The sequence below is a fragment of the Balaenoptera musculus genome, chromosome 7, assembly GCF_009873245.2.
Source record: "Balaenoptera musculus isolate JJ_BM4_2016_0621 chromosome 7, mBalMus1.pri.v3, whole genome shotgun sequence".
Classification (NCBI taxonomy): domain Eukaryota; kingdom Metazoa; phylum Chordata; class Mammalia; order Artiodactyla; family Balaenopteridae; genus Balaenoptera; species Balaenoptera musculus.
Window position 1 is genome coordinate 39,213,677 of NC_045791.1, and position 26,809 is coordinate 39,240,485.

At 37.1% G+C, this 26,809-nt stretch overlaps 1 protein-coding gene across 7 annotated transcripts in view; it reads left to right on the forward strand.

Annotated features, from left to right (window-relative positions):
* Positions 1–26,809, forward strand: part of GPD2 (glycerol-3-phosphate dehydrogenase 2) — a 137,683-nt gene that overhangs the window by 49,408 nt on the left and 61,466 nt on the right. For all 7 annotated transcript variants that reach the window (XR_005020645.1, XM_036858311.1, XM_036858307.1 and 4 more), the window contains exons 3-6: positions 6,226–6,397; positions 19,662–19,786; positions 21,082–21,179; positions 22,195–22,358. Coding sequence is in view for 6 of the 7 variants with exons in the window: in XM_036858311.1 (XP_036714206.1) it covers positions 6,226–6,397; positions 19,662–19,786; positions 21,082–21,179; positions 22,195–22,358 (559 nt within the window). In the remaining variant the exon portion in view is untranslated. The remainder of the gene's footprint in view (positions 1–6,225; positions 6,398–19,661; positions 19,787–21,081; positions 21,180–22,194; positions 22,359–26,809) is intronic.

Consider the following 26,809-nt stretch of genomic DNA (forward strand, 5'->3'; position numbering starts at 1 on the left):
TGCCTAAGGGCAACAGCTGCTGTTCAGTTTCAGCAGATTGATCTCAGATAGAAATCCTAATTTTTATGTGAAATATAGCAATTTATGTCATTTATTTATATTATTTTTAAGTTGAAGTATAGTTAACTCACAATGTTATATTAGTTCCAGGTGTACAACATAGTGATTTGCTATTTTTATAGATTATGCACCAAAGTTAGTATAGTATTAATGACTACATTCCCTGTGGTGTACATTACATCCCTGTGACTTATTTATTTTATAACTGGTAGTTTGTACCTCTTAATTCCCTTTACCTCTTTCTCCCATCCTCCCACCGTCTCCCCTCTGGTGACCTGGGTATTTACCTGAAGAAAATAAAAACACTAATTCAATAAGATACATGCACCCCAGTGTTCATTGCTGCGTTATTTACAATAGGCAAATATGGAAGCAACCTGTGTCCACTGACAGATGAATAGATAAAGAAGATGTGGTATATATATGCAATGAATATTAGCCATAAAAAAAGTGAAATCTTCCCATTTGTGACAACATGGATAGACCTGGAGGGTTTTATGCTAATTGAAATTAGTCAGATAAAGACAAATACTGTATATTTTTAGTTATATGTGAAATCTGAAAAACATGAACAAATGTTACAAAACAGAAATAGACTCACAGATATGGAGAACAATTTTTAAATATTGGATGTGTAACTCACGTTTTTAAGAAAATAGTATGCTGACCAAGTCACTACAATGACTTCTGGTTTTAGCACATGCTGTGCCTGCTTCCTTTCCTGGCATTTTCACCCAGCTAATGCCTATTAGTCTTTCTTGACCTGATTTAGCTGTGGTTTCCAGGAAACCTTCTCAGGTCTGGCTCATGCCTCCCATGGCTCTAATAGCTTCTTCTCTATCTTTAATCCACCTGTTAAGCAAAATTATAATTTCCTCTTTATCTTTTTGTTTTGTCCTCCAGTCTGTAGAATCCTTGAGGGCCTCCACTGGATGAGGAAGTGCAGTGGTGCGTGCGGTGTCTTCTTAGGTGACTTAGGGCATGTTGCCTTTCCAAGCCTTCTCCCAGAATCTCTGGATCAGTCCAGATTCCTGTTTCATCAACTGCCTTGATTAATTTGTCTGCGAAGTTTGATTAGTAGGTCTGGGAAGATTTGGAGCACAAAGGCCCCCTTTCTTAAAGCGTGCTGTTACTTACCACTGCTGTTTTATTCCTACTGCTTTTCTTTTATTTCTCCTCAGTCGACATATTCTAGGGAAGGTAGAGTGCAGATGTGTTTCTGTGACTCAAAGCCATATGAAGCCCAAATGAGTCTTTCTCTTGTCATAATTATAAGGAGGGCCCTAGGCTGTGTTTACTGCCTCTAAAATAAACTTGGTGCTTAGCTTCTCAGTTGCAACACTTTCCAGCTTTTATGAAAAAAATAAACAAAAATAAAGTGTTATTTTAAATGTAGTGTCAGAAATTAAATAAATTACCCTCAATAGTGCCGTATATTTAAAAAAATATATTTTTGGAAGGATTGTTCAGCAAAACCTCCACAACAGAACCATACCACAAAACACCCCCAAAACTTTCTGCATTTGGTAACTGGTGATATCTCATCCTATTATAACTATTTAGTCTATTTCTTAATTTTTCTCAAATTATACGTAGAATCAGTATGTTGTAATGATGTAAAACTTAGTCTGTGTCACCAAGCTGCATAAGTTCAATTCCTAGCTCTACCATATACCAGCTGTATAATCACAGGCCAAGTGCTTAACTTCTGTGTCTCAGTTACTCCTTCTGTAAAATAGAAATCATAGTAGTACCTAGCTCACAGAGTCATTGTGAGGATCAAGTGAGTGAAAAAAGTAAAACCCTAATAATAATAAATATTATGCCTGGTGCATAATAAATAATAAATAATATGCCTGGTGCAGAATTGCTGTGTATATGGTTATTATTTTTTAAGTCAAGTTTATTGAGGTATGATTTGGGGTGTAATTTACATGCAGTAAAATTCACCCTTTATAACGTACAGTTCTGTGAGTTTTGACAAGAGCATATGGTCATATAACCACCACCACAGTCAAGATATAGAACATTTCTATCATCCTCAAAAGCTCTCACGTTCTCTGTAGTCATTCCTCCCCACCACATCTCCAGACCCTGACCATCACTGATCTGTTTTCTGACCATATACTTTTGCTTTTACAGAACATCATGTAAATGGAATCATGCCCTATGTAGACTTCTGAGTCTTTCTTCTCTCACTTGGCACAGGGATTGGCAAACTTTTCTCTAAAGGGCCCGGCAGTACATGCTTTAGGCTTGCAGGCCATACCTTCTCTGTTGCAACTACTCCACTCTGCTATTGCAGTCGTGTACTAGGCATGAATGATTGGGGGTGGCTGTGTTGCAATAAAACTTTATTAAAATAAGTAGCAGCCACATTTGGGTGGAAAGCCGTAATTTCTCAACCTGTGACTTAGCATGATGCTTTTGAGATCCATTCATGTTGTTGTGACTATCAGTAATTTGTTCTTTTTATTGCCGGTTATTATTCCAGTGCATGGATGCACCAGAGTTTGTTTAGTCATTCACCAGTTGAAGGATGTTTGGGTTTTTAATAATTTTTGGCAATTATAAATAAAGCCACTGTAAATATTTGCCTACAGATTTTTGTGTGAACACAGGTTTTGATTTCTCTTGAGTAAATCACCTGGGGGGGCCACTGTATGGTAAGTGTATGTTCACCTTTATTAGAAACTCTCAATTGTTTTCCAAAATGGCTGGATTATTTTACATTTCCATCAGCAATATAAGAGAGTTCCAATTGTGTTGTATCACCACCAGCACTTGGTATTGTCCATTTCTTTGTTAGATTTAAGCTACTCTGAAAAACTATGAAGCATCTTAGAAACTAAAGATGCTTACCTTTATGTTATATTAAGTCGAAAGCTCTTGAAGGGTTTTACACGTGGAAATGACATTATTTGGGTTTTTACATGATTACCCCAGCTGCAGTATGGAGAATGACTTGGAAGGAGGAATGGTAACTGTGTGAAGACCTGTAGGAGGATATCATTTTAATATAGAGGAAAGGGAAGATACCTGGACTTGAAAGGCAGTGAAGATGGTGTGACTAGATGTGAGAATTTTTTTAGGTGGTGGAATTTATAGAACTCAATGATTGACCAGATAGGAGACTTAGGAGAGTGGCACAAGCAACTAGATATATAATGGTACCTTCACTGAAATGAGGAAAATTTATAGGGAGAAAGGTTTGGGGAGATAAAGTTATCAGTAGAATTTTGAGATAATGTGAGACATCGAAATGAAGGTGCCAAGTAGGAAGTTTGATATCCAGGTTCTGGAATAGGAGAGCATAATTGAGGGTCAGGGTGGTATGAAAGATATCTGATAATATGGAGGAAGATGATGTTCCCTAGAGAGAGTTTTTAGTGATCTGAGAAGAGTGAGTAGGACAGACTCAAGAGGAACCTCAGCGATTAATGTTGGACAGCAGACAGACATCCAAAGGAAACTAGAGAGTGAGTTCAAGAGGCTGGAGGGAGAGAGAGAGAGAGAGAGAGAGAGAGAGAGAGAGAGGGCATTTCAGACTGCCATCTTCCAGATGCTGAGGTGAATGTGCTGAGGTGACAACTGAAATGAAGGATGAAAAGTGCTCACTGGGTTTGGCAGCATAGTGGACATTGGTCAGTGTTGGTGGTCTGGTCATGGTGGTGGTGCTGGTGTATGTGAAAATCCATATTAAACTTGAGTTGGGGAGTGAATGGGAGGTGAGGCAGTAAAAAAGCAAGGGTATACAGTTACTTCAAGAATTTTCTGGCTGATTGTTAGAAATATATGTAAGAGACATTTTTTACTGTTTGTTAAGATGAGACAGGTTAGAGCGTACCGATGAGAAATATGAGGCAGGGGATGAGGACAGGAGAAACAACATAGTCAGTGGAGAGATGCACAAAAGGCATGAGGAATGCCCATCAGATCTGGTGTACTTGCTGAAGAAGAGATTCTGCTGAGTTTAATCTCCATGGTTGCAACCTGTGAGCAGAGTAGAATGGGATCTGTTAGTATTGCCAAGTTCTAATGAACTCTACCATAGTACCGTCCTTACATTTATTTTCAACTATTTCTAGAAAACTTACCAAGCAGCAAATGTCAGCACAATTCTTTTGATGTGTGAAAATGCTCTGGCAGTTTAGTCACTTGTCAGTCTCATGTTCAAGTCTTATCCATCTGTCATGGCCCAGTTGAAAGCCTCAGATGAAAGACTCTCCCTCTCTAATCTGAATGGTCATAGCTTGGTGCTTTTTTTTTTTCCCTCTATTTTGGCATTTGTTCTTGTATGTGTTTACCGTGTGTGTGTGTGTGTGTGTGTGTGTGTGTGTGTGTGTGTGTGTGTATGGTTTTTTTCATTCTTCTCATTAGATGATGGAAAACAAAGACCATGACTGAAAGGCGTCTTATATTCTCCACAGCACCTAGCCAGTTACATTTATTTAGCTTGTTACCTTAAATGCATGTAAATATGAACATGGGGAAATGGTTATTAGCAGACAATTAGGAGGAGTTATATAAGGAAGCACAAGATTTTTGTGGTTTGGAATCTGAATTAATAGTCTGAAAAATTATGGTACCAGATTATAACATTTTGTATTTATGATACTTAGTAAAATATGTTTTGGAAGTTTCCTGTTCCCTGCTATTAAAGAATCAAATTATTTAACAATAATACAACTCCTCTTTGGTGTAATTCATAGTTTACTACCTACTTTCATATCATTATTCCCTTACTGAGGGTAACCCAAAGATAAAGAGATAGAGGCATCACAGGGGTTTCATCCCATGTTGCAAATGAAGAAACCAAAGCCAGAGAGATAATCGGTCAAAAGTCCCTTTACTAGTAAGCGCAAATGCTAAGATATAAGCCAGGACCCTCTGATTCTAATCCAGGTTTCTTTCAATGTGCTCCATGGCTTTTAGGGTTTTTTAAAATAGAAATCCAATTGGCCTGATAATAATTAAATCCAATTGTAAGGAGCACTTTGGTCTATTTTATTTAAATGAATAAAAAATCACTTATCAGGACAGTCTCTTGGTCAGAGCTAAGACCACCTTTTCTGGAAGAAGCTTGGCCTTGTGGTTCAGAGCTTCATACATGGCCCTTCAGCAGAATGGGAAGAACACTGCCCTTGTGGGTTGTGCTGATGCTGTGATTTAAAGAAAAGAAAATAGAAGCCACATATCTGTGGAATACTAACTGTTAGAGCAACAGTGACCAGCACTGTTCAGTATAGTGAACGAACCTAGTATTCGCATTTTGGAGAAAAAACAGATACATATCTGTTTTTCTAAGCTTTTGACTCTGACTTACTACTTTTCTTTATATAAAGACTAGCATCATTTTTTATTTAGGATGATAACTTATATTCTAATGAAAGAACTAGAAATAAGGAAGGTCATTATCCTTTAGGGGGACTATGGCTGGCTTTAATTATATTATTGTTAAAGCTTCCACAAATTGAAATAGTGTGTTTTAAATATATAAAATCTATAATTTTCTGTTAAAACATTGAATGGGGAAGCCTCTGACTAAAATCTTTATGTAGTATTATTCCCATCGGCTGGAGCTGATTATTAAACTGGATAATAACATCTGTTGAACAGATTCTTTTTAATTGTACTGACTTTAACTTATAGATCCCCAAACTCAAGAATATATTTTTGTCAGGAGAATTAAGGAATGAAGAACATATACTTTTTAAGAAATTGCGGAAAGGCATAAAGTGCTTTTTCCTCCTCCTTTCCACACTTTTAAATGTTATCTGAATGAATGGCGGCTACCGGGTAAAATATTTCCTTATGTTCTCCTATAAATTGTCTTAGACAAGGTATTTGGGAATTGCTGTACAGTGTGGGAATTAAGTGAACTTGGTTGTATATGAAACCAAAACGATCAGTTGAGATATTGAATCTGAAACCAGGTGTTCCACGGTTAAATAGTTATGATTCATGGGGAAAAAAACCCACAGAATTTTAAGGACATTTTTTTTTCTCCAAGGCAGTTGGTTCTATCCCTCACTCCATGTGGACTGTAGACTCTGGTCTAGCTCCGGTTATCCTTATCTCCATTACAAATCTTTTTTTAGTATATCGTAAAATTTATTAAATTGGCATTCCAGACGAACATTTGAAAATGGTCTTTTACCTCAGGTGAACCTGGCCTTTGTTGAAGCAGCAGACTGCGTCTCAGAACCTGTTAACCGGGAGCCTCCTTCCAGAGAAGCTCAGATACTGACTTTGAAAAACACGTCTGAATTCGATGTACTTGTCATTGGAGGAGGAGCAACAGGAAGTGGCTGTGCCCTAGACGCCGTCACCAGAGGTGAGTTCTGGTGTGTGTGGATGTAACACAGGTAAAGGTTCCATCTGTCCTTCTGATACAAACACACAGTGTGCGCTCCGTGCTGGGAAGTCACGTTTCTGTTGCATTGCTTAATTTTCCGTTCTTTGTGAAGCACCTTCCCATTTTTAAAATGTAGGTACTTGCACAATTTTGAAATTAAATATAGTTTGTCTTTTACACTGAAATGAATTTATTTAAAAAGAAAACTTTATATTCCTGTGAATTCATTGATTTGATGTTCTGGTTAGTTTTTTTGATACACAGTTAAAGTACATTTATATGAAATAAAATTATTTGTGTATCACCTAAAATCACATTTATGTCAGTGATTTATCTTTAATAAAAAGATGTATTTAAATCTATTAATCTATTAAAATAATTCTTTTTGTTTCTCTATCAATTAAAATAATCTCTTCCAATGAAATACAGACTACAGTTTGGGAAACTCTAGTTCAGGTGACTGAATAATGGAAAAGACTAGCTAACCTGTAGTTCTGTCTCACTCTATTAGTAAGCTTCAGGAAAGATATGAGAAGTTCTTTCAAAATGACAACAGGATATATAAAGAAAGAAATTTTAGTATGGAACACCAATGCTCTTACGTATGATATATTTAATGATTTGCTTCTTTTGCCTGTGGTTATTAGTGTGGAGTTTGGAATCAAAGAAATCTGACTACATATCCTGGCTGAGCTGCTTTATCAGATGTATGTATGTATACACACACACACATGCACATACACTTAAGCAAGTTACTTAATTTCTCTAAGGTCCCTCATCTTTCAAATAAGGAAGAAAAATCTTCCGTTAATGATTGTTATGAGGATTAAATACATAATCATGAAGAGGATTTAAAACAGTGCTTGTCACACAAAGTAGAAACTCAATAAATTGTAGATAGTATTATAGCTGCCATTAATAACATGAAGGCAAAAGACTTTTAGAACCAATTGTCCTGGAGAAATAATCCTTTGTGATTATTTTTAGATATATCAAATTGGACTGGGTACTGCTGCAAGGAATTTTGACTCCAAATTATTTTAGTTACTATATAAGGTTCAGTATTCATTGCAGTTTCATATTCAGTGGTAATAGTTTATTACGTGGAATACTTTTTCTCAGATTAAGTTACTACCACACCCACCCTAGACTTAGTTACTTTGCATATCTGGTAGATTTTAGTCTTACAGAAATGAAATAAATTTCGTGAGATTAGGCACACATAGGCCAAAAAGTATGCTAGATTTACTGCGATTGCACAGGACCCCCACTTGAGTTTTGATCCATGTAGACGTCACAGCCTAGGTCCTTTCTGTCAATTCCAAATAATGGTAAATTCACAATAATAAGTCCTGGAACATACTCAGTTTCCTGGCAGACCCTAATATTTATATAATTCTGTCTCCATCCATAGTTTATAATTTAAGCTGCATTATCCTGGGACATACTAAGTCAGATGGAAAGAAGAGTTGAAGTTACCTCAAGGTGTTTGAATTCAACACTCTTCCCTGGAGTCCTGGGAAAGAGTGTGTCAAGAGAAGACACATAGGCAGTGTAATGGGAGGTCTCGTTTGGGACGGCCCCAATTGTCCTGGGACTACCCCAGGGGTTAGAAGTTACCAGATGACAATTTTCTATGTCCAAGAGGATCGTTTCCCCAGTAGGGTTCAGAAAAATATTTCTTGCTGTCTCCACTTATGTTCATGCTATGTACCGAAGTATACAGCAGTTCTTTTTCTTTCATTTCAACAAATATTGGCTGAGTGCCTGCTTTATGCATGGCAATATTCAAAGTACCACATGACAATACAAAGATGTTTGATCCAGGATCCACCCTTAGGTTGCTCCAAGTTCTGTAGTTCTGTAGTAGACTGAGTTACCCTATAGAGAATATGTGCCTTTCAGGAGGCTTGGGGGCATTGTTATATCTGCATAGAATGGCCTGGAGAAAGCAAGCTGCTATTTAGCACGGGTAGAATTTTAGTAGGCAAACATTGCTTGCTGAAAGTGTGCCAATCTGAGGGAACATGTGAGAGGAACAGTGTGTGTGGGAAACAGCCCGTGTTTCAGTTGGGATCACCCAGGCTGTGCTGGGGAGGATATGAGAGGAGTGCAAAGGCAGGGCTGGGCCTGGGTTACTGGGGAAAGGCCTTTGGACTTTACTGAACAGGCCACTCTGAGACAGTGAAGAGCCTTCGTGATGAGGAAAGGATAGGCAATAAGGAAGAAGCAGGCACAGGGCTAAACTTTTAAGAGCTCTAGAGACAAATAAAGCAGAAAGGATGTAACTTGCTGGTGTAGTAGGATATGAATAAGGGAGGCAATATGTGCAAGAATTGTTTCTTCTTTCTTTTCTTTTTAAGATAGGAGCCATCTGAATATTTCTGTAGACTCAGAGGAGAACCTTAACATGCAAATAATAGAAGGCTGCATGTGGAACAAGCTCTCGGGAAAATACGAGGCATGGGATATCAAAGATGTATCTTAGCTTTGGCAGGGCAAGAAGAGACATTTCTCAGAGACAGATACAAAGTGTAAAGATTCTAAGGCATAAAAGAGGGAGTCTGTGTGACTATGAAGAGCTATTCTTAAACACTCAAAAAGAAGTGAGATGTGCTACTTATGGATAGGAGTAGGGACTTGGATGTAGAAAAGATTTAGAGAATGTGATAGGAATAGGGGTTGCTTTGCTCTGCTTAGAAAAGGATATGTGTGTGTGTGTGTGTGTGTGTGTGTGTGTGTGTGTGTGTGTGTCTAACATTGCTCAGAGTTGGGGCAGAGAAAATACACGATAGGGTAGAATCCCAAATGGAGAACTGACTAGGTATCAATGACAGAAGGAGAAAATGAGAAAAGATTCCATGAAGGCAAGAAATTGTTTAAATGGAAACTTAGGACTGGTAGGGGGAGGTAAGGGAAGTTGGAAAGCCAGCTTCCCTCAAAGAGTTAGGACCGTGAGTGCAGTAGCAAAAAGGCAACTACTGATTAAGTGCCTTTTATTCCTTTTCTCATTTTGAAAAGTCTCACCTATATTTGCTTTTGTGCATTTTTTAGATATCTTTTTTTTTTTTATTTTTATTTATTTATTTATTTATTTATGGCTGTGTTGGGTCTTCGTTTCTGTGCGAGCGCTTTCTCTAGTTGTGGCAAGCGGGGGCCACTCTTCATCACGGTGCGTGGGCCTCTCACTATCGCAGCCTCTCTTGTTGCGGAGCACAGGCTCCAGACGCGCAGGCTCAGTAGTTGTGGCTCACGGGCCTAGTTGCTCCGCGGCATGTGGGATCCTCCCAGACCAGGGCTCGAACCCGTGTCCCCTGCATTGGCAGGCAGATTCTCAACCACTGCGCCACCAGGGAAGCCCTATTTTTTAGATATCTTTTTAAAAACATAGATAAGATCATACTGTAGTCATTACTTCGCAGTGTGTTACTTTCAAATAACAGTATAGTTAATCAGTCTTTACATGTATATGGTATTCATTGTTTTTCATGGCTGAAAAATTCATCCCAAAGACGTTCTTGTTAATGACTCTTTAGGTGGTTTCCAGTTTGTTGTTTTGTTTCATTCTGCTGTTTAACATAATACTACTTGTGAGTCAACTGCTGAACCAGCTCTGGGAATATAAAGACTAACAAGATGTGGCCTTGCCCTCGAGGAGCTTATAGTTTATTAATATTTGCTGAACAAACATTTTTCCTTTGGGCAGTAAAGAGTGTTACCTAGGACATTAGCAGACGATTGTGGGTGATGACAGTGATGGTGATTTTGAAAAGATAAGAGTTTTCAGAGCCAGAATGTTGACAAGATTTTCAATACTTATAGTTAGTAACAGCTAAGAAAATGGTGTACTTTCAGTATCTCCTGGTATTTCAATTGCTGTCTTTTAAAATAATTGACTGACTGTCTTATTTTATGTATACGGAGTTACGATTTATAAAAAGGATAGATAAACCATAGTTTGTATTTCCTTTATTATGCTGGTAGCCCTCTGAGGGTAGCATTTATAATTAAAATGTATAGAGATGCTGAAGTTAATCTATATTTATCCTTTTACTACAATTTCTGATCATATCAGTAGCCCTCTGAAGTGTGAAATAATCATGGGCATTTGGTTAATGAATTGTGCATTGTTGCTGTTCATTCATAGAATTTGCTCTTTTATTATATTTGATGCTTCACTTAACAACAAATTTTGCTTTCTCTGCGTTTGATACGTTTTTACCAAATTATTCCTGACTGTATCCATTAATCTTTAGTCACATTTGACAAAAATAAATTACTGTGATCTTTTAAAGTTACCAGTAATAATTAGATTTTTCAGGACATCAAAGTTTTGGGGGAACTGCTAGATGTTAAAAGGCTCGTATAAAAATGTTTTCACAAGGTTTTTGATGAAGTGTTGTGCCCAAGTGCAATTTTGGTAATGGATAAACAAAGACCATAGAAGGAAGAGAAAAAGTCATGACGTTTTCATAATGAACATTTATTTGCATTCTTACCATCTGCATTTTCTTGGGAATCAGTTTTTCATTTGTTTCATTTGGGAATATTATTTTATAAACATAATATGCACGGCTCCCCTCACGTTCTCCTGCAGGTCTCTAGGATCAATAGGAATTGCTTCTCTGTTTAACACCTCTGTGGTCAGTCCCCAGCCTCGAAGCACGATGATATAGGAGGCACTTTGCCCCCAAAAGAGAGCTGGAATGAAGAGATTCTGATAAATATAGTCACTCCCTCAGGGGGCTTCAAAATGTTTTTTTTCAGCTCTTTTTTGTTATTTTATGTGATTTACCTGTATGTATCAGGGGTCAACTAGTACAATTTTGGTTTAAAATCTTAATTATAAACTTAAACTTTATGGCTTCAAAATTCCAGAGAAGACTGCTTCTTGCTAGAAGAAAACATTAATTGTAGTTCTCTTGTTTAAAAATGTATATGTACTTCTAGTTTATGAATGGTGACTGGCTAGTAATTCCTGAATTCTCACCACAGTTCCTTCGAGTCTGAGACAGTATAGCATAACGAGTAAGGACACAGGCTATGAAATGAGAACCAAGTGGGATCAGTCAGCTTCATCATTTACTAGGTCCATGACCTTCAGTAAGTGTTCTAACCTTACAGAGAGCCTCAAGGTTCTCAGACATAACGGAGGATAACAGCAACACTCTTCTGCATAAATAAAGGTTTGTGAAAAGGAGCAGGTGTGTGCATTTTTAATTGCATTAAAAACTGCAGAAAAGGGAGAGCCATGGAAGATAGTGCATTTTGGGAATTACAGATCTCCACCTCCTTCTACCACTGCCCCTCTCCCATCATGAGGGTAGAGAAAATCCTATTTCAGGACAGTAGAATTGCAGCAGATGAAAGTTTGCTACTTACTGGACACTGCTGATTAGACTAGGTTGCAGATTGCTACTAAAATTAATCTGGAAATTTGATGTAATTTAGTGATTACGTTATAGTGACTGTCTTTGGCAGGAGTAGGGTGGGGAAGATTAGAGAAACTGTGCCAAAGTTATCTGGAAAAATCAGCCTTTGAGATTTACTAGATTAATTTTGAAAAAGAGTAATGATAAAGGAGATAGAACTCTATCAATATCGAAGTGTATTCTAAAGCTACTTTAATTAAAATAGTTTGCTAAAGGAACGGAGAGATAAGCGGAGCAAAAGTAAGAGGCTAGAAATAGATCTGAATACATAAAATTTAGGATATGGTAAAAACATTTCATATTTGTCATTATTGGTTATTTAATAAGCGACGTTGTAGTATCCACTTTCCCAAATTTATATTTGTATTTATATATATTATGTATATTTATATTCTGTTTATCATGCTCTCTGTGGGTCAAGGATTTAACAATAAAACACCACAAACCTATTAGAAGAAAGTATATGGAAATTTTAAAAAATGGAGTAAGAAAGGTGTTTTTAAGCATGACATCAATAAAGTCATTTTCCTTTTGGCAAATCCTGTTAAATTTGATTTCATAAAAATTGAAATTTGTCTATGGCAGATATATAATAAACACCTGTGAAATTGGAAAAATAACATATCAGACAGGATTTGTTTCATATTGTTTTCAACTTTTCTATATCGTTTTGTTTTAGTATGTCTATGATAAAACACAAGTAGCTGGAGTCTTGTTTTTTTTTAACGCTTGATAGATAGAATCTGTCTTTCAACAGGTGAGTTTGGTCCATCTCCATTTATTTGGATGCCATGTGCTTTTATTTTGTATTTTTTACCTTACATCTTTTTTTACTTTGCTCCATTTCCTTCTTCCTTTCCTCCATATTAAATCAGCTTTGTATCACTCTCTGTTTCCATACATTAAACTCTATAGATACAGTTGCTGCCACCTTCAAGTTCCATCAGAGACTTTTCTCAAAACCAAATCGAGGCTCCTGCCCTGTGTTGATCTTGGCCAGCCAGCTGGTGGTTCCCTGGCCTGCCAGGTACTGCTCTCCAGGCTGGGTCCATCTTCCTGCCTCCTGGGCATGTCCCAGCAGATAGTCCACAGCCCCAGACAGTGGTCAGCAGAAGCTTTTCCACCCTTCTTCAATCCCTGGATTCCAGCACTGGTCTGTCTTCTTCACCTCTCCCTATCTCTTGCCCTTCAGGAACTGAAATCTTGGTTACCTTTGCCTGTTTCTAGACCCAGATTCCACCAAGACAGAGGCTTTGGGCCTAACTACTCTGCTCTGAGTTTCTGCTACATTTCTGGTCCATGAGGTGTTTATTTTTGAATCAGCCATGCCTTAAAATATATGTATGTATGTGTGCATATATGTACGTGTGTACATATATATATACATGTAAAAAATATATATATATATACACACACACGTATATATAATTTTCTCTGTGTTTAGAGAAGAAGAGTTTAAAGCTGAACTCGCAGTGCCATATTGGTCAAAATTTTACCTATAAGCAATATTTATAATAGCAAAAAGAGTGTGGTATGGTTTAATAAATTGGGTCCATTCAGTTATCCAGAGAGGTTTATAAGTATTTACAGGGATAATGGCTAAAATGTATTGTAAATTGAAAAACAAGTTGTGACGAATGAGTTTGTTAATTGTATTTGTTTTTGAAGCAAAAAAGTACACAGGTTTATAAGCATAAAATGTTTCTGGTAGAATATATGGGACATTTTTAATAGTTAAAATCGGTTATGTCTGGAGTGTATTATTCTTTCTTTTCATCATTTTATATTGTTTGGATATTCCTTCTCTCTTTGAATACTGGCTGTTTTTATTATAAAATAATAAAAAGTAAAATAGTAAAAAAGTAAATAGTAAAATAGTAAAAAGAGAAAGCAACAACAGCAACTTCCTTATTCCCCTGAAACTCTATTACTATAATTAGTGTTATGGCTTAATACATTTTCGTGCCTCCATAATCATGTGTGAACTTAAGGGACTCAAAGTATGTTAATGATATGTTCTAACTTAGCATAGTATCTCCATTAATGGTTTATATGTTTCTAATAGAAAAATAGAAATAGGTATAATAACCAATCCAATATTATATAGTTCTGTAAAATGTTAACATTCACTGTTAGAAAATACTAGGCTTAAAGCATAGAATCCTGATCATGAGGATTAACAAGGCAGGATTGCTTTGCAGCTTTACAGGAGTGTTATTTTTTAGAGAAATTGGTACTAATGTACAGAATGTCTAAACTTTTTGATTTGTGTGTTATTACCTGGGTGCCTCTGGTAGTTATTTCATAGCTATTACTCTGCCCTTTCTATTTAAAAATAGTTAAATAATGCCACATCTGAAAATTTATTATAATGAAATAAAGATGCAGAGAGTTTAAATGAAAATATAATCTTGCAGTACTGTGATAGTGAAGGTAGGAAATAACCCAAATGTTCAAAAACAGGGAATTGAATAAATAAATCATTGTAAATATTTAACGTATTACTATTCACACATTAAAAGTGAAATTATAGAAAAATATGTATTGACATGGAGAGATGTTTACGATAAATAATGTTAAATGAAAAAAATGGAATCTATCATATGATCCTATTTTGGTAAAAATGTACATATGTGATTACATACATGCACAGAAAATGTGAACATTTAAACACCCAAATGTCAACTGTGGTTATCTCTGAGTAGTGTGATTACAGGAGGGTTTTATTTTGTTCTCTTTACTTCTCTGCATTTATTATATTGAGCGTGTTTGCATGCATAATAAGATAATCAGTAAAAGGTATTAAAATATGCTTCTGTTCTATTTCATGTTGTAAAAGTTAAATGTCGTACCATTCCTCCCCTTAGATGGTAATTATCCCTCTGTATTCATCCAACTGTCTTTTTTTTTTTTTTTTTTTTTTAATTTATTTTTGGCTGTGTTGGGTCTTCGTTTCTGTGCTAGGGCTTTTTCTAGTTGCGGCAAGTGGGGGCCACTCTTCATTGCGGTGCGCGGGCCTCTCACTATCACGGCCTCTCTTGTTGCGGAGCACAGGCTCCAGACGCGCAGGCTCAGTAGTTGTGGCTCACGGGCCTAGTTGCTCCGCGGCATGTGGGCTCTTCCCAGACCAGGGCTCAAACACGTGTCCCCTGCATTAGCAGGCAGATTCTCAACCACTGCGCCACCAAGGAAGCCCTATCCAACTGTCTTGATCCATGAATTGGTTTAGTTGGAAGTGCCTGGTAGCTAGACATTCTCACTCAGGACAGAAAAGGCAAGTCTGTGAAGAGCTGTATTTCGTTCACATCCCTGACCCCACCCAAAAGATACAACTTTAACTTCAGCGATGGGCAGAGTATGACTGAAAGGCCGATTTTAAGTTGACTTTCTTCTTCTACTATAACTAATCTTGTTCTTCCACCAAAGAATTTCAGAGTAATCTCGCTCCAAATATTAATACTTTACCACTGCAGTGAAATTCATGAGAATAACTACTAAAAGCAATCAATTATAAAAACAAAAAATCGAATAATCATACCACTCCCAAATATTCTGGTTCATCTCAGCGGTGATAGAACATATTGCTTTCCATAAAAAGTAACTTCTGAAAAGAAAAGAAACAAGCAAAAGCTATTCCTTATAAAATCTTGAGCAAGTTTAGTGAATTATCATAATGTACAGAGGCCAGCCCTTCACTGGTGGGCATGTGGGGAGATCATTCTTTCCACTCTGAGGAAAGATCTTCCCCAGTGCCTCACATCCAGCTAGGCACAGTTGCTGGAAGCCTGGATGTATTATTTTTGGTCTCCTTCAAATTTAATTATTTTACCTAAGATGCAAAATGTTAACATTGAATGTCACTTAAAATACTGTTCAAAGACAAATGTCATATGATATTGCCTATATGTGGAATCTAAAAAAAATGGTAAAAATGAACTTATTTACAAAACAGAAAGAGAGTCACAGATGTAGAAAACAAACTTATGGTTACCAGGTGGGAAAGGGATGGGGGAGGGATAAATTGGGAGACTGAGATTGACATATACACACTACTATATATAAAATAGATAACTAATAAGGACCTACTATATAGCACAGAGAACTCTACTCAATACTCTGTAAGGGAGTGCAGAGTACTCTATGGAAAAGAATCTAAAAAAGAGTGGATATATGTATATCTATAACTGATTTACTTTGCTGTACACCTGAAACTAACACAACATTGTAAATCAGCTACACTCCAATAAAAATTAAAAAAAAATACCGTTCATTCTCTTTGAGAAGATAAACAGTGCTCTCTTCACTTCCTTGCTTTACACTGAAAAAAAAAACAACTAAACTCTTATTTTCAGACTGGAGGTGGAAAAGAAGTTTGAATTTTTGAGAGGTCAAACAGGAAGGAACATCTTAGGTAACGGAATCATGCAAGATCATTATAAGGCTTTAAACAATTTCATTGTCTTTGCTGTAGTCGGTTAATCAGTTAAGGGAAAAGCGGTTGTAACTTCTAATAATGTCTTGATTTTGCATTACTTTCCTCCTTCCTCAGTCCATTGTTCTCATCCAACAAAAACGAGAAATCCAGAACGTTTAGCATAAAAGCAGTTGAAATTTTTAAAATGTTTTCTTTTTAAGGTTTCAAAAACTTTTGGTAATACTTTTAGGTTACATGGTACTTTAATATATCAATTTAACTATACATTTAGAGACTAAATTTTTATTTTTTATTTTGCTCTGGAAGGAGCAGTATCATTTCTCTTCAGAAATTCTGGTGGGTAGCTTGACGATACGACCCTGGAAATAATGGGACAAGAAAAAACAGCCTGGTTTGACAGAGAAGCCCATTATAACTTTTGTTGGTATTCACTAAGGTTTTTCACATAAGTACATGTGAATAACTTTTTTAAATGTCCAATTCTTGCAAAAGCAGTTTTGAGGCTTTAAAGTGTTAGCTGTCACTTAAATATCCTGAAATATCCTCCTGAGATGGCTTGCTAATTCCTAGAGTAGTTCCCTGCCTCACACTGTGTCAGTTTGGGAAAGAAAAAAAAAAAATCCATCCTGATAACACACACCCATAAAATTCTCTCTTCCTATCACTCTCCAATTACCGTCTTCTGCCTTCTGAGGCTAGACTCTTTATCGCCCCCCTCATGCTGTGTGGTTCCCCTAGAAGGTCTCCCCACACTGCAGCCCCTGAGTGACAAGCAGACCCTAAATAAGCTGGGCCATTTCGGTCATTTGCCTTCTCTTGCTTAAGCTGATCTTTGCCAGTGATAATTCCCTTGCGCCTCCCCTCCACCCATCTGAACACATCCTCCTCTGTTGACTCAGCCTTTCTCCAAGACCCCATCCCCAGATACAATTAAAATAACTACCTTGGCTGCAGTTATTGTTCACACAGGGAATTGTGTTATCGATAAACTACCCCCCAAATTTTGTGACTTCAAACAAGGAACATTCATTCCCACACAGTGTCAGTGGGTCAGGAATCTGGGCCCTAGCATGGGCCCTCTGGCTCTCAGTCTCTCACCAGCTGCAGTGCTTCCTAGCAACTCACATGGAGGTTGGCAGGATTCAGATCCTCAGAAGTTACTGGACTGAGGCCTCAGTTCCTTGTGACCTGTTGACCAGGGGCTCTGTTGGTTCCTTGACTCAGAACAAGACAGGTTGCTTTATCCAGGAGGAAGTCACAGTCTCTTGTAACCTAACCACGGAAGTGGCCTGCCACCATCGTGGCTGTATTCTGTTGGTTAGAAGCAAGGCACTAGCTAAGCCCACACTCCAGGGTAGGGGATTACATGCTAGGAAGTGGGGCTAACTGGGGACTAAGGCATCTTCTCCCACAGCCTGTGGGTACCTTTGGGTAGGTAGGAGCCATAGGCTGGATGGGAAAGCTGCATATCCTCTCTCAGTTTTATGTCCCTGCCTCGAATGGTGTGGGCATCTTAATGCCATGACTGATTCCAAGACTGGAAGGGAGGTGTGTTCTAAGTAATTCAGCTCTTAAATGCCATTTGAAAGTCAACTTCCTCATCTGATCTTCAACTGAAGAAAAGTGGTATATTTTAGTACTGCAAGAAGAACTCTCTGTGTTGGACTTACTAAGAAAAGGTAATAGAGCTCACCAAGACAGTGCATTGTAAGAGAGATTGCAAATGTAATCTCGACTAAGCAATTTGGGGTTTATATCCTGAATTTAATTTTTGACCCACTTTAGGATAAAGAGTCCTCTGCATTTTCAAATGCAACACCTATGAAACTTTGCTTCATTTTGTTCATTTGCCTCTCTTTGGGTTGGGAGCTACTTGACAGCTTGGTCTATGTCTATTTCATTTCTAACACCAGCACTTTACCTGGCACTTAGGCTCTCAAAAAATATGCACTAATATGATATATTTTTCTGTGTGTTTAATACATCCTGTACTAAATTTACTAAGCATCGCTAGAGTTTTCATAGTTGAGAATTTTACAGATCTTCTTCTGGCATAAATGCTTAAAAAGAGTGACCTGGGTCTATGATATCTGTAATTTCTGTGTTATTTTGCTAGTTCATTAGAGCATTAGCAGTTTTTGCCCTTGAATCAAAGTTCTCTACTTTTCTCTCCACAGTTTCCAAATATTTTGTCCTTTTGAGTCAAGGGAATTGCCCTGATTTTATGATGACATTTGGGTACGATATTTAAACTGTTAGAAGTTATAAAAACGACCCTTTGGTATTAAATGTAATAAATGGCTCTGAATTAAATACATGCACAAGTTCTCTTATATGAGCTTTGTGAGCCCAAACTGCTCCAGTTACATATTCTCATTGTAATTGGATTCTATGACATTCTCTCATCCCCCAAGAGTATGGCAGGCCATGAAAATTTCTTCTGGCTTGGTGCTGATGTATACTTTGGGTCTTTTGAAATTTTGGATTTCATATCTAACTAGTGTATGGAGCTCGTAGCACTGTTGGTCCTCCCATTCCTGAAGAGGCAGGGGTGTCTCTGCAAGAAAACAAAACCAAACCAAACTTATTTCATTCCTAAGAGATTTATTGCAACCCTCAAAGAAAGCCAGGTTGGGAGGGATGATTTCTAGAACTGACTTGTCTTTGTTCAGCCTCACCTTTACCAAGAATATTGTCTTTTCTTTACTCATGGGTACTCTGTACTGGGTTCATTTGTCCTGGCTTGTGTTTTTCTTTGTAATTCTACAATATTGTGCTTGCATGTCTTCAGTTAGACTATAAACTCCTCAGCATCAGAGGTTATTCTCTTCTTTCTTCTTCTGTTTCGATGTCTTTGATCTCTTTTCCCATCTTATACCCACTTTCACACCACTCCAGAAATAGGAACCGGCACGTAGAGGGCTAGTCTAGATTCACGGTCGATGCATCAGAGTTGACTGGAGTTGAGAGGCTGGCACACGTCTGGACTCTTGTAGCGAGGGCTGAATGTGAGTTCCGGAAGGCATCAGTAACAATACTGAGTTAACTCTACATGGTTAAAGATGGGTGCCAGACTCCCCTTCGACCCTCGAAACACACCAGTGTATGTTACTGCCATGAAAATTGCACTGTAATATTTTCTAGCTGTGATTCATTCACAGTTTAATATGCTTCTAGTTCTGGTTTGACTTTTCCCCCAGGAAGAGACTAAAATCTCTTCATTATAATATAGACAGTGTACTGCCCTTGGAATACAAATTGATCCATGTTCAGAGTAATTTTTCTTGTGACTGTCTCTACCCTGGAGAAGTGCCTTTAATGAATTACATACAAATTGTGTAATTTAAGGAGTTAATTTGGTTTTCTGGTTACACAGGACTAAAAGCAGCCCTTGTAGAAAGAGATGATTTCTCATCAGGCACCAGCAGCAGAAGCACTAAATTGATCCATGGTGGTGTGAGGTATCTTCAGAAGGCTATCATGAAGTTGGATATTGAGCAGGTAACTGTGTATGCTAGTTGTTAAACAAAAATGGCGACTGTGCTTTTTTCTACCCAATTAAATCAGTTCAGTTTTTTTTTTTTTTTTTATGGCTTTTAACATTCCTTCCTATTGGAAATACCTATTTAGTGTATTCTGCTGGAGTGTCTTTCAGGAGAGGTGTGCCAGTTTTTTTTCCTGTAGCATTATGTTTATGGGTAATCAGGGGCTTTTTCTACACAGGCATGTCAAAGTAGCAGAGTTACAAAATCACTTTTGGATGTGTTACTTTTAACAATTGTGATTGTTTTGTTTTGTTTTTTTCCCCACCAATGGCCACCAAATTGCTACTTCCCAAGCAGTTTCAAGGGAACTGTGTTGTAATACATGAGGAATATTAAACTGATCCTCTTAACGGCAGATGCAATCATACTGCATATTGTCACTGACATATTCTTAAGGAAAAGATGATCTGAGTCATGCTTTTTTTTTGTGTCACACTCTGTTGTGTCCAGTCTGCCACCATTTGAAAACTGCCAAGGCAGTGTGGAAGATGACATTTCCCAGAGGAGTAAAAAAAAAAAAAAAAAATCAACTGAACTCCCTATCTGCTTTTTGTACATGAAAAACACAGCAGCACTTACTTGACATTGTCAGTTTTGAATCTGTCCCCTTTTCTTATGTGTCTGTTTAGCATCATGATGGATGTGAAGAAAAGAGCATGGGGTTTAGAATCAGATGACTTGTGATGTGTTTCAGCTTATTTATTTAATTTCTATGAGCCTCGGTTTTCTTATTTGTAAAATTAGTATTATGATAGTAATGCTGGGTCTTCAGAGAGACGTAATGAGGACTAAAGACAAAAGCTTTTTAATGATAGTCTGTAAAATACTGCGCAACTCTTAAGTATCATCTCTGCTTGGGCTAGTGGAGGCAAGAAGGAAACGTTTAACATGAATCTGAACAATCTGTTATCTCTTATATGAGAAAATATAATGGGGGACTGAGAAAAGGGACAATACAGAGAATGCAAGATAAATTATTACAATAATCTTGTAACTCAAGTCAGGAAAATACCTTACACCTGGGAACTCTGACAGCATGTTTTTCTCCTATGCAAATGCAGTTAAGGTTTCTAAAAAATCTTTCAGGTTGACAGCATGATGTATTATTAGAAATTTGATTAGGAGGGAGCTATCCTTGCTCAGAGGTAGAGAAGTTTCTGTGTATCAATCAGTTGGCAGGGTGTCTATTTGCCATTTGAAAATATTATGATCTGTTACTGCCAAACTAATTTTCTCTGTTTTGCTTTTCAGTACAGGATGGTAAAAGAAGCCCTTCATGAGCGTGCCAACCTACTAGAAATTGCTCCCCATTTATCAGCTCCGTTGCCTATAATGCTCCCAATTTACAAGTAAGCCTTTTGGTATTCATCTGTGTACTCTTTGCTTATCTGAGGTCAATAGAACACAGTTTTAATGGAAATAGTTCCTCAATGTGTATTTCTTAATGTAGTTTTAATTGGTCCTAATCTTGAATCCTTTTAAAATATTTTCCTTTGTTGCATTTTAAAAAGTGTGACTTTTCCTATATTACTCTCTGCTGATCCACCTCTAAGGGCTAGCTCTTGAAGGCAAAGGAGGTTGTGTTCTGCACTTACAATTAGTAGTTTTTTACTCCAGTTTCTGAGAGTATATACAGGAGCAACTACATTTGCACTGGGGAACATAAGAGGGTCATTTGCAGACTAAAATGCAGAGCCAGAAAGAATCCTGCTGCAAAATCTGAACTGACATATATCAACTCCAAACCCTAAGCCATTTTGTGTCATTTAAAATTTCCGAGTTAACCAAAACTGAAATTTGGTTTGGAGGTGTCAAATAATCAAAAATTATTAAACCCAATTTTCTGAATGTTGTTAGAGCTATCCATCAAGTTGACTTAAGATGGAATACAGGTGCTAGGAAATACAGAATTATGTAACTCTGCTAGCTGCATGAGTCTTGTGGGGCCTGGAAGCAGATTTTATAATTTTTGTCTATATTTTGTCATAGATTGCTTAGGACATCTTAAGCCAATGATTCTGTACCCTGGGTGTACATTAGAGTCACTCTGATCTTGGCCCTAGTCTAGTTAAATTGATCCCTAGAAACAGGAGGCCCAGGCATCTATATTTATTTTTGATGCTCCCCAGAAAATCTAATATGCAGTCAGGTCCAGAAGCCCTGCCTTAGAGATGATTCATTTACTTTTATAATTCAGCTGCTGGGCTGGTGTCAGAACAGGCAGGCACTTCTCTTGTTTCTTCTGCAGTATACTTCTAGGTATACTTTGCTTTTCTTAATAAAAAGTGTCTTGTATCTTAAAGTGATATTCTATAATGTTATACTCTGTTTCTAAAGAAACCTTTTCCCCTATTTATGCTGTAGGTGGTGGCAGTTACCTTACTACTGGGTAGGAATCAAGCTGTATGATCTGGTTGCTGGAAGTAATTGCCTGAAAAGCAGTTATGTCCTCAGCAAATCAAGAGCCCTTGAGCATTTCCCAATGCTCCAGAAGGATAAACTGGTAGGAGCAATTGTCTACTATGATGGTATGTGATTCTATTTTTTTTACAAGATACTTTTCTCCCACTCGTGACCCTTACAGCATATTCTTAACGAGACAGTTTTGCATCCTAATTGATGTTAATCTTACACAACGCACAAACATACATGCACACACTCCACATAGTGTTTTGCTCTTAATATTGCTTGTTTTTGCATATTCCTTTTCTTCTTGGATTTCGACTTTGTATCTCATGGTTGGTTTGGTCCATTTTCCATCATTGTGTATTTGGACACCACCTTCGTGCCATTTAATTTGTTATGTTTGCCAGTGAACACTTGCCTTATGAATATATTATAATGTTGAAAGCAGCTGAGGATCTGTTAGGTTTTCTAGATGAAACCTCTATTTTCAAGGGGTTATAAACCTAGAGAAAAATGCCCCCTGGGCTGAAATTGACATGTTTGTATTTTGCACAGGACACAATTCTTGAACATATAATTTATGTGAGAAGGTAGATGAACATTGCATCTGTTAAACCAGTTCCTCAGTTTTTAATGCTTCTTTTATTGTTGTTAGATGTTTTCTAACAGAGACATTAGTACCCATTTGCCACGTGTTCAGTGTTCATTCTTTGTGTTTGTGTGTGTGTGTGGACAATACAATTTTGTACACTTTTATCTGAAGGAACTAACCACTTAATATATCTCCAGATGGACCACAATACAATGCAAAACAACACAGGAAAAGCCATTTGTGAAGTTTTACTATAGTTTTAAAGGGTGAATGGAATTTGAAAGTAGTCCAAGGATGTCTATTTATAAAGAAATAGCTGGACACAGATAATTACACATGTTCAAAAAGTCTTAGAAATTTTGTGGCACAAAGGCCCTATAGGGTCAGTGAGTTTTTTTTACCCCTACTATGTGATCTTTTGTATTTAGTGTTAGATGTCTGAACTCTTAACATGAAGAAATGTTTTTGTTTTTTTGTTTTTCCAGGAGACTTTGATATTTATACTTCATAACATGGGATATCCTTAAGGCTACCCCTACCTTTTTTTCTTCTTCTCAGTGTTAGGTTTCTGAATCAATTTAGCTGTCTTTCAGGCTTTCATGTATGAATGCAAAATGTGTACGTGCAGATGGGGCAACGGGGACAAACTCAAGAAGCGTTAGGAGCAACAATATTAGAAAAATGCTAAGGGTCTTAGACAAACATTAAAAGCTAGAAAATTCACAGTTTACAGTGCCTTCCAGCATCTAAACACCACGGGGTGGGGGGCACTTAACTACTTTTTTGGTGCCCCTGATTGAGCCTACATGTTAAGGGACAATCTTAACTGTGAATATTCTTTCTCTGCTTCAGACCCTTAATGTTAATCCACTGTAGTTTGTTGGGTGATTATATTAAAGAGGTTTTTGATCCAGGAGGAATAAGAAATGGCCCCCTGCCCATCCTGACACGAAAGTGTTTGTGTCCTTTGCCTCTTAGTTTGAATCCCTCCCTTGCAAACTGTCTCAAGAACTTGGCCATTTTCTCTACCATGTGATATATTGAACACGAACTACTTTTATTTGTTACTTTTATTTTTTTAGCTTGTGCATATCTGAACCTCCTTGAGAGGAATATTAGTGGATGTCATATCTGAATTTGTGCCATCTGTGTTATGTTGGTTTGATATTGTTATGAATTATAGATTCTTAACAATTCTACATGGAGAAACCAAGGGAAATCTATGTCATATACTGCAGGAGAAACACTATCCTATTAGAATCAAGAGGAAGAAGAATTTCTTTTATCTAGAATTGGCTTTTATAGTTTGTTACAGGTTGCAAAATTATGAGTTTAGCAAAGATTATTGAAAAGTTAAAAATTATTATTTAAAATAATTTCAAATTGATATTCGAAAATTGATTGTGAAACCCAAGTCTTGAAAAAGTAAAAATAATTCTAGTCACTGGAAATCATTTCTTTTTTAATCTTGTTCTGAAATGATGCAGGTCCAACTATGTCATGCCTGAGGCAAGACAAAACAACAATGTGAAACAGTGTAGTTCTATGGTTTCACAGCTGTATTCACAGATAGGGCAACTCTTGTTAAAGCTAATGGTGTGATGAGCAAATTAAATACCAACATAGAAATAAGGTAGAAAGGAGCATATAGTAAAGGAATTAAATGTAATAAATGTGTGCTCAGAGAAAGGAAGGGATGACTAACCCTTCAACCAGAAAAATAACATTACTATCCTGCTACCAAAGTATTTCAGAGAGGAAAAAATACTTCCTAAGCATATACGATTGCAATTGAAGTCTAAACATTGTAATTTATAAGATAAACATTTCTTAACAACAACAGCAACAAAATACTCTTCTTCTTAAATAATCATTATGAGAATGTAGTAACAGTCTCCCAAATGATTTCAAAATACATTTGGGCTACATGAAATAACTTTTTTTAACTTAAAAAAATAATTTATTGAGGTGAAATTTACATAACATAAATTTAACCATTTTAAAGTGAACAGAAATAATAATTTTTATAATTCCCACCTTGGGAGAATCTTGATCATAATGAAAAAGTGGCGCAAGTAACTAAATGAACTTTTAAAATCTATAAGAAATTTTGCCAATTAACAACTCTGATTAGTTATCCATCACACAGTTACTTCAGTACCAGTGAAAAATGAAAAATAATGGTGTGAAAATATAGTCAGACAGACTACTAAACATCACCATTAACGTGGAGGGACCAGTGACTGAGACCATCTTTTAAGATTCTTTCAAAACTGAGATGTTAGGTCTGTAAGATATTCCCTCTGAAGTACAAAATGTACAAAGGTCAAAAAATTTTTCTTAATTATTCATGCAAACAGTGTATGCTAAAAAAATAGTGATGATCATTGCATAGGATTAAGGCAAAGTCTTTTCCTCCACAAAAGTCCACAAAGGGAATAAGATAAATTCCACATACATTTTTTTTTCTTTTTATCTTTTTTTTTAATTGAAGGATAATTTACATATAACATTATGGTGGTTTCGGGTGTACAACATAATGATTCAGTATTTGTGTATATTGCCAAATGATCATCACAATAAGTCTAGTTAACATCTATCACCATACATCATACAAACTTTTTTTTCATATGATGAGGGTTTTTAAGATTTCTTAGCAACTTTCAAATATACCATACAGTATTATTAGCTATAGTCACTATGCTGTACATTACATCCCCAGGACTTATTTATCTTATAACTAGAAGTTTATGTCTTTGACCACATACCTTTAAATGTAGTAATTATAGTGGCACTTCTGTGCTTGGCGTAGGTACGATCCATTGCCATATTTTGTTAAACTCTGAGAAACAAACTCACATATGTGGAGGAATAACTACCATCTTTTTCAGTATAGACAAAGTAAATGTCAAATTTCTCAGTAAGATCCATTTGAAGTGAAAGTTGGGATAGGAAGTGACATACTAGGTTATTTTTTCTTTTTATATTCTGTTAGAGAAAGCAATATAGTCGCCTCACTGGTTTTCTGCCTGAGACATGTCCTAGTGTTTCCTCTCTGCTCCTCTCCATATCCTACCAGAGATCCACCAGCTGGACCCTGTCCGTGGCCATTACCACTGATTGGGGGTTTCCACGTAGAGAGTGTCGTGACTGGTGCAACTCTCCCACGTCAGCAAAAAGTATTTAAGGCACGACAGGCTCGGGTGACTTGGCAGGCTGTGAGGTTATGTGAGCCAGCTGTGGAGGGCGAGCCAGTTTCCTCAGAAACTTACTTCGTCTTCCTCTGTCAACTTTACTTCAAACTCCCTGCTCCCAGAGAAGATCTTTGGTGCCATTCTAGTTGGACTTCAGTCATCCAATCCAGTGCACAGAAAATGAGATATAATTAAAAATCATTAAATATTTAAAACCATTAGATACCCCCATTAAGCTTCTGTAAGATGAAGCTGGAGAACAAAATTACAGCTTTAAATTCTTCCTTCTGAGAGTCCAGGCGGTGACAGAGAGAGATGTCTGTTATTTCATACCGGATGATGCCCTTAAGTATTCCTTATGCACATATGAAAATAGCAACCTACGAGAAATTACATTGGCTTTCCTAGTGTAAATAGAAGTTGGTTACAGCCATGTTTCAAAGGGGGAATTAAAGCCCAGGTTTCACTAGAATATTCATGTTTATTCCAACCTAAAATTCACAGCATACAAATAGATGAATTCAGCTCAGCTCGTGAGAGAGCAAAGCCAATTTAATCTCTGGCTCCCCTGAGGTAAATGCAGCTCATGGTCCTGCCCCCGCCCCCCACAACCTCAGCTATAATCCCTGGCTCCTGGAGGTAAAAATGCACTGAAGTGAGGAAAATTCTGCAGCAGGATATAATGATCCAAAATGACAGGGACAATAATGACAATGAATTTCATGTCTCCCAGTCATGAGCTGGAGATGCTTGACTAGGCTGACTTATACAATTAAATTGTTACAGG